A 9,173-nucleotide genomic window follows, 5' to 3' on the forward strand; every position below is an offset into this window, starting at 1 on the left:
CAGCATGACAGGGAGGACTAAAACTACTCCAACAAGAATAAACGCAATACTATACAAACAATAAAAAGGGTGGGGTAAACAGAGCAAAGGGTAATAAGTAGATGATTCTCTCCTCACCTGCAGGAAGAAGAGGTGCTGCGTGATTTCTTGCAATAGCTCCTCTTCCACTTTTTCAGGGTAAAATTTAGCTAAAAACCGAAAACTAATTGGGTCTTCTTTGGGGATTTCTTGATCTAAAACCTGTTGAAAAACAGAATTAGTAGGGAAACTAGAGCATAAAGGCCTCCAAATAAATTTCTAAATGAAGGGTAGAGAACAATCAGCATTCAAGATAAAGCAGGGCTTTCACATGTCAACTGAAAGCACACTGCTGATTGTAAGTGTAAGCATCACTACTGTGCAGCAAGGGAATCTCCCAATGAATTATGTGGGCTAGGTTATACAGAAGGTCAGACCACATGATAATGATTCCGTCTGGCCTTACACATCTGGAAATCATAAGTCATCACTAAACACAAGAGCTTTTACTTTTGGGGCTAAAGGTGCAACTCACTTCCACATGCCCTAGCCGAAAGGTTTCTGTGTAGCTGTTTTTACAGACCAGTTGTTTTCCGTACCTTTTTATCCATCTTTAACCAGGTGCACATTCCTTTTATTGTATATTGCAAGCCAAAGAACCACGTTTCTCTTAGCCCTAATGCTCGACAAACCAGGTCAAATAAGTCCTTTCCCTTCCACTTCATCTAGAGGAAAAAAAAACCAAAACAATGAAAACGGATTTTTAAAATTCCATTATTTTATTTTAGCACGTGCGCCCTAAAGCACACTGTTGTAATACACGGAAAGGTAACTCACTCGCCATTTGTCAGCTTATTTCACATCCTTTCAAGTAAGGTTGTTGATATTATCTAACAGTTACAGCAAAGGCTAGGCCATCAAGGTTCCTGACTTCTAGCTCTCCCAGTTTTACAAGGCAAGTTCAAGTCATTTAGTCTTTCTACCATGCATTCTATTTCCATGTAGAATAACTGCAGTATTTACCTCCCAGGGTGTTACAAAGCTTCAGTACTATTTGCAAATTAGTATCAAATCAGTCATGCAAATCAGAAAGACAAATGGGGATTGAAGGAGGGACTGCACAGAAAAGCAGAGAGGCCTGAAGGTCATAGGTTAAATCCACCCATAACGTCAGTGAAAGCACACGAAGGACAATCTTGGCACCTTTGAAATCACTGAAATTTTGCCACCCTTTTCAGTGGAAGTAAGATTCAGCCCATAACAGAATCATGATTTGCTGCATCCAGAAAAAAAACAACAGATGATCTAATCTATATTTAGCTCTATCATTAGCAAAGGTGATTAGGTAGCATAGGTGCTTATGGAAAGAAGGCTTTGATTAAGGGTCCTGAAGTTCACAGATACACACTTCCATTTTTTTTCTCTGAAAAGACTGCACATTTTTTCACCTGTTTGGGTGGATATTAAAAGTGTTTCTGTCCAATAATATGGGCCAGCCACTGAGGACCTCATGGTAAAAAAAAACAAAAACAAAAAACCCCCAAAACTTAAGATCAATATTTAGACAAGGAGAAGGAAACCACCCTAGCAACTGAACCAACATTTGAGGGAAAGCAGGAGGATAAATCCAGTTCATCCAGTTTATTAGTGAGGACCTGAGCTGTAAATAATATCCCCAAGCCCTTTACTTTTGTGACCTTGCCTAAACTATTTTGATCAGTGTGCCACAGACACCTATCACTTGCAACTGGGTTCTTTAATCATGGAATAGCCTTTAAAAACCAAGAATTACATGGGATTGTCAGTTCTTCATTTGTGACATAAGACTGTCACATCTCCCAAAAAAAAGTCATGCTCAAAAGAGTCTTTCCCACCTTCTTTTCCTATAGTTGAGTAATCAAGTGATCTACTGGCTTTCTCTGCAGCTCAAGAACCCAATTCAATCCACAAGTGATCATAAGATGTATTATTTTCTGCCTGTGGCACTCCTTCCCTCTCTTTTCTACAGCCAAGATTCCTTGATCCACTTTATTTAGGAGACTTAAATGGTAAAGAATTGGCTTGTATGTCCAGATTTATCAATTTCTTTTGTTCCCCAGAGAAAATGAGAGCTTTGACTTTCTAAAAATATCATTCTGCCTCAAACAGCTATACCTGAGTACAGATCCAGTGCTTAGACCCAGAAAGCCAATAGGGGCCTTTTTGAGGATAAAACCATAGCCCCCAACTTAAGGAGGTATCATCCTGGACCTCATACAACAAAAGCGCTTAAGACCTGCTCCAGCAAGGCACTGAGCACACACAATTTTCATTTAAGTCAGTGGGAAATGGCCAAAAATAACGCTGTACAGGGCTGTCATTTGTACACACTTACACATCAATGTAACCAAGATTGAAATCAGACTGAAGTTTCCACCTGGTATAATGCCGCTTCTCTATACTCTTGTGCTCCAGTCATACTGATTTTACAGAGTCAGCTTTAGGATTTTACTAAATATATTTAAATCAAAGGTGCACAATGTACAAGTTTCTAACATAATTATGGTCTGTTGCCCTACTTCCGATAACATACATTTTTGAACAACCAGTGCTCTAATAACTGGAAAGGATGCCCATCACAGGCAGCAAGTCTTTGGCTGATTTTACTTGTGTGATTGTCATTTCATATCCACCCACCAACACATTCTGATGAAAATTTAAAAATTCATCATGAATACATTAAATTCTACTCATCATGACCCCTATGAACAAAGACAGGCTCAGTGGCAATAAAAGCTTCCTTTTCTCACACTCCTCAGCACACCTTCATCTTACAGTTAAGGAGACCTATCACAGGGGTAAGTTTCATAGGGAAATATGATTTAGTCCTACAATCAAGAGGTCACTTAGTCCAACTGGGATCAAGCCTGTGACCTTGGTGTAATTAGTTCCATGCTCAACAGCCACTTGAAAGGAGAGGGAAGTTCTATTTGCACATCCGTTCAGTCTCTGGCCTCTCTGCTGGCAACAAATACTAAATGGGTTTTGCCCACTGGGACCTCTGGCCTCTCTGCTGGCAACAAATACTAAATGGGTTTTGCCCCCTGGGACCTCAACTGAGACCACCCAACTTGCTTCACACAGGTGTTCAGGGCACATAGGCATGTAGAGTAATGCCTTGCCTACATTACTGGCCTGGGTAGAATTCAGATTTAAACCCAATGACCCTGATTCTTCACCACTGCTGTACATCTACCTATTCAGTTGCGTCTCTGCCAAGTGAGTGAAAAGCTACCATTCTGTTTTGATAATATTTTGCACCTACTTTGCACAGGCATAAGTGAATGTACAAAGTGCAGATCCATGGAAAATCAGGCTCATAACTCCATTCTTATCCTCTTCAGCCACATAGTTTCTTTATAATCCATTACTTTTCCTCTCAAGGCTGTTTGTAGTTCTATATGGAGCTTTCAAAGTCAGACCTTGGTAATGGGAAGATACAGATTCTAACTCTTTCTGGGATTATGCATAGGAAACTTACCTCACAGCTGAACTCCATTTCAGCATCCATTGTTACAACTTTGACTTTAAAAGTCTTCGGTTGTTTCTTCTTCAATCCCCTAATAGACATATTTTGTAGCTTATCAAGATAACTGCACCTGGAATTGAGCAACAAAAGTCACATTATCAATATCACAAATTGCAATACATGGCTTTGAATTGGAAATCTAGCAATATTTTCTGGGACATGTTCCAATATAGACTATGTCTAACCATGTTAGAGGAAATCACGCTTCATTATGAGCCATCTCAGAATACCTAACACCAAAAAGTGATCTAGACAGTGATCAATCAAGGAATTTAAGATTTTAAGTTTACGAGTCCTAGAGATTGTTTTTTAATCTATTATTCAAATTAAGTTTACAACAATTCCATCAGATTTAGGTAAATATTAACGAGTAAAAACACTAGAATGAGTATCATTTAGCTCTAATACAGCAAGCCCCAATTATCTGCCTCTTACCACCAGCAAGGGCATTCGGAGATACCCGGATCCAGTCTCCTGGCTCTGGACAATCAAAGAACAGCAGACTCATCACCTGTTGCAGTATTTTGATACAGATGTTGCAGATGTTACAGCTATTATAAACAGATTTTGTGCTGCACTAATACATATGACATTGCATTTGTCTTCTGTAGGCCTGGGCAAAACTCTCTTGTCCAAGGCAGGATCTGTGTTGTATATACTATACTCTTTCTGTTCCCCAGGTGAGACTGACATCAGTGGGAGCTCTGAGTGAAAAATATACACTGGAAATGTACAGTGTTGATCGGAGGGGTCAACATTAAGTTTAAACCTCTCTATTTGTTATTACTCCCTAAGCAACAAGCCTGTTGAATTTCATAAGGCTACAGGCCCGGTCTCCCTGACCTAACACATACCAACAGTATACTTGGTGAAACTATACGGCGCACACTTTTTCCTTTCAGTATATATGTCAATTAAATCAAAGTAGTAAAAGGTATTTAAACTGCTTATTTGCACTGTAGAGTGCTCGCAATATGAAATGGATTCAGTTTTGCATAATATATTTTGCATGTGTATTTTAAGCACAGTTGACCAAATGCCTTTTATAAACCTGCATAGAAAATATGAACTAGCTCCACAGCCAGCAGGACATTAAGCAGTGGGCCATGGCTCCCCATTAGGCTCAGAAAAACATAATTTGAGACCAATATAGGACAACTCAAAACTTTCAGACGACTTATGGAACAAAAGGTTTAACAATTCAGACATGAGCCATCTAGTTACTAGTTAACATCTGCAGGCCATATAGGCCAAAAGGAGACTGGAGCATTTTCAGTTTTCTAAAAGACAAGCCTATTGTTATAGCATGGCAGGCTTTCCTTAAGACATCCCAAATCAAGTTCTCATTTGAATGGAAAAGTTTCATTTGTCTGGACCTTCCAAAACTTTATAAAGCATCTGTGTCCTTTCCTTCTCTTCCGCTGAGCTGTAAATTGGCATGCAGATTTCCTGAATATTTTCCACTTGCACCTCTCATTCAAGTATCACAAAGTGCTTTGTAATAAAAAATGAAAATCTGCATTTCCTTTTTACAGACATAGAAACTGAAGCAGAGAACAGGTGGGAGTGGGGGGGGAAGGGTTCCCCAGAGTTACCTGGTTATCAATGGCAGAACTCAAAATAGCTTCTCAGGAGAGAATGCAACTCTGGGCCAGCCAGCAACAAGCCCTTCAGAGACACCATGAAGATGCAGCTTGCTCTGCCCACAGCCCTGGCTGCTCCACACTTGGCACTAGATCCATGCACCCAAGCTGGATCCAAGCTGCACAGACCTCTCTGAGCCTTAATACAGCCAAAGGTAAAACCAACAGTCTGCCCACACTTCAGCTGCCATAAACCTCAGGAAGACTCTCCATTGAAACTACATGAAAGAGCAGTTTAAAGATATCGATGCCTTTTTAGGTCCCAATCTGTCAAGACACTCAAGATTTGATCAACACGTACAACAGCAACGAGGTCTGCTGTAGTCACAAAAGGTCACTCTGAGCCTTTTCTTATAAAGGTTACAACATTTCTACAGAACATGACAGAAAGATGAATCTAGCATTGGTACAAGAGTAAAAATGTTAGAATCCACCTGAATCAAAGTGATAAAGGCAGAGGGATCCTCCAACTGCCAGTTGTGCCAAGGAAGAAAAAATAGTGACTGTAGGCAAGAGAGGGAGATAATAATAATAAACCTTATTTAACCTTATTTAATGTGTATACTTCCGATTCATCAATTCAATTCAATGGGTATGCTCTAAATAAGTTCTCAACCGTTTTAGACTCATGGAACCCCTCCAAAACTTTTGTGAATTGAGCGACACCCCATTTCAAAAACCAACTTATTAATTACAGTGCTTACCTCCTTGCAGAGGGGACAGGAAGTCAGTAATGCCAACTCTCAAGAAAAAAAAAAAAATCACAAGACTCCTGATTTCCAAGTCAAATTAGCTCTGACTCATGATTTCCTGATAGAGGGATCAAATCTCGGGATCTTTTTCTTTCGACATGGATACAGAGTGCCAAGCTGGTAAGTCTGTGGAGTGGAAGTGGCAGGGGGAGAGGGAAGAAGCTGGGGGGGGTGCAGCTTGAGACCTCCATGGGGCGGGAGGGAGTGGGGTTGGGGTGAATGCGGCCCCAGGGTTAGGACAAGTCACGCAACAAAGCCATGGCTGGCTGGCTGTGTGCGTGTTTCTGCACGTCTGTCCCACTCCCAAGCCCAGTCCTTCTGCTGCCCCTCACTCCTGACCCACCGTACCCGACATCCTGCCAGGGTGTGCGGGGACCCCTCCTCCCCGGGGCTCCACACCTTCACAAATAACCCTTCCCCACCCCCACCCGCCACACACACTTAAAAAATACCATCTCATGACTCACATTCCAAATGTCTTGATTTTTAAGTCTCATCTCATGATTTTTGACATGGTGGGGTTGGCAATACTGCAGGAAGTGGAGGTGAAGGACTAGTCAGGTAGAAACTGAGCATGAGCCTGCACTTATCTGCTTATCTCCTCATACCTTGGGGCACACTTCAAAGGATCTCAAGGCACCCCTAGGTACCCCAGCACTTTGGCTGAGAATCACTGCTCTAACGTGAAGACAGCCAACCATTTTCTACTTATTTCTCCGTTGGGAAAAAGCTGATCAAAGCTATACATTCCTCTGCTATTTACCTGAAATGTATCAAAAGTTGTCCAAGTGATTAATTTTGACTTTATAACTTTAACTATAAACCAAAATGTAAAGTTTTAATAAAGATTGTGTCAAAATTTTCAGAACAATTTTAATGTTCAGAATTCTCATTTCGTGGGAAATTTTAGAATTGAATTCCGATTCAGGAAACTGCAGAGTGACAGAGAAGGGAAAATCCGAGTTTCTACTAGCTGTATTCTCAGGGAAATAGAAAAGGAGAGAAATCGTCCAACAGGTCAGTCTAAGGCCCACTGGTTATTTCTTCTATGCTAGCTAATGAAGAGTAATTATACTGAATCCAGCATGTAGTTACATGAGTTTGTAATCAGTGCAAATTAAAGCAGAAAGGGGTACTTAAAGGAGGAACCATTTCAAATGAAAAAAAAAAAAACCCCGCAGGACAACATGATCAAATTTTGAAATCCTCTCTTTAAATGCAAAAGTGATAGAAAATATCATGTTGTCTTGCTACTAACAACCACTTAAAACTGTGATTCACTTGCAACTGAATTTACTTATGTAACTCCCAGGAAAACAAAGGCTACACTGGAGCGCCAAAATAGTCATGTCACATACACATAGCATATAAGAACACAAACCACAGCAGGTACCTAGGGAAACTGAAATGAAAATCTGACAATCCAGGAATAGTCAAGAAATGACCAGCTATTCCCACACCCCACAATAACTCCAAGAATGATTTCAGCTCCACTTGAAAAATGGAAATAGAAATTGCGGTGACGCTCTAATTTAATCGCAGGAACGAAATGACAAAGATCCTGCCTCTTAGGATGCACATCTCCAAGCTAAACATGGTCTGTTAACCACTCTGAAATTACACAACCGACCTAAATAATCAGTCTTCATTAGACTGCTCTTTTCCATTGTTGCCAGTAGACAAACCCAGAAACTAGCACCTACAGAGTATTGAGGGGAGGATGAGAAAAGGAAGCAACTGCAGCAGGAAGAACTGGCAAGGTGACTCTTGCACTGCAAGGATCATAGTCAATGTATACAGGTGTGCATTACACTTTGCTGAGATCCAGCCTGGGACATATCATTGCTCTGACTTTATCAAAATGTGCTAACAAGCCAAAACATTAAATTGGCAATGCCAACCGAAAACAGAAGTGGGAATAAGAGAGAAACAGCAAACCCGATAGCCTTAATATAGCTACTGGAATTAAATGACAGAAGCAAGGACATTAAAAGGTAATGACAGCTGTAATCAGCTCTCTTGAAGGCTGAGTTGTTTGGCTTCAATTTAGTCCTGCCAGGGCGTTCATGGGACTCCGAATAGAAAATAAAAGTTTGCACAGAAACAGCACTTGCTTGAATCCTGCTGCGGTCGGCAGCGAGGAAGGTTTTAATCACCTGCCCACAGCGTAGCAGTCTCTTCCAAAGGAGAAAAGCATTCAGATTCCCCTCTCACACGCACGTACAGTGCTGCCTTTAAACGGAAATTTTGCTAGGCAAACAGGCCACGAAGTGAATCAAGCGTCAGCTCCCCCCTCGCTCCTAGGAGTGATTTTGTACTTCCAGAAGAGGGTTCGAGCATAATCAGGAGGCAAGGCCTAGCTATCTCTGGACAAGTCAGTCGGCCAGAACGACTGTCGAGCCTTGCACACGCCGGGGAGCGCGGCGCCCTTGGATGAAGAAGCCGCCGCGCGAAACGCTTCGATTCCCTCCGACCGAAGAAGGTGCCAGACAGACACGCCAGTGACAAACGCGGGCAAAGGAAAGACAGCTCTCGGGTCTTGGCACTACTGAACGTTACCGACACTTTCATTCGCAAGTACCCCCGCTTCACCCGCCTCCCGCCCCCATCTCCTAGGTGTCTACGGCGAAGCCCAGAAGTGGATGCAAATCAACAGTTAAAGAGAAAAGCGGCGCTGCGTTTCTTTTATAGCAAATCGACTCGCCCAGCCCAGGCGAGTGACGTTTCGGCAAATCATTCGCTGTTTTAAAGATGGAAACAACCCTCCTCACCTCTGGGATAACTTCGTACGCATCTAAACCCCCCAGTTGGAGGAGAAACGGGGGGACGAGTCTGTTTCCCAGGAGGGAAACACCGCTTTTAATCCCAAAGCGCGCATGGCCCAGGGAGCGTCGAGGTCCCAGCGACTGCTGCGGCCCAAAACGAAGAGCAGGCAGGAGGCTAGCGGCGGACCCGCTTCCCTTTGTCCCCGGTGAGGTGCAGCATGCTGGCGCCCGGGCAGCAACCGAAGGGGTGGCTTTCCCAGGTGATGGGAAGGGCTCTCCGCCGTTTCCTGCCTGCGCTGGGCGGACTCCTCCCAGCTCTGCTCGGCGGCGCTGTCAAAGCATCGCTGCCACAACCGCCACCCGCGCGGGGGCCTGGCCTGGGACACGGGAGGGCCTGGCTTCCCTCAGGGAGCCGCGACCACCCCCC

General features: G+C 42.8%; 1 protein-coding gene across 5 annotated transcripts in view; it reads right to left on the minus strand.

Moving 5' to 3' along the window:
* Positions 1 to 9,167, minus strand: part of LOC102370255 (merlin-like) — a 29,826-nt gene extending 20,659 nt beyond the window's left edge. For 2 of the 5 annotated variants that reach the window (XM_025215031.1, XM_006033273.3), the window contains exons 1-4: positions 8,138 to 8,663; positions 3,539 to 3,656; positions 618 to 743; positions 118 to 240 (exon numbers count right to left, since the gene is read on the minus strand). In XM_025215031.1, the coding sequence (XP_025070816.1) occupies positions 118 to 240; positions 618 to 743; positions 3,539 to 3,656; positions 8,138 to 8,178 (408 nt within the window). In that variant the 5' untranslated portion in view covers positions 8,179 to 8,663. Of the gene's footprint in view, positions 1 to 117; positions 241 to 617; positions 744 to 3,538; positions 3,657 to 4,021; positions 4,076 to 8,137; positions 8,665 to 8,752 lie in introns of those variants that run through there. The other 3 variants (XM_006033274.3, XM_025215030.1, XM_025215028.1) reach the window with 3 other exon arrangements.
* Positions 9,168 to 9,173: the final 6 nt, after the last annotated feature.

The sequence above is a fragment of the Alligator sinensis genome, unplaced genomic scaffold (assembly GCF_000455745.1).
Source record: "Alligator sinensis unplaced genomic scaffold, ASM45574v1 scaffold1227_1, whole genome shotgun sequence".
Lineage (NCBI taxonomy): Eukaryota > Metazoa > Chordata > Crocodylia > Alligatoridae > Alligator > Alligator sinensis.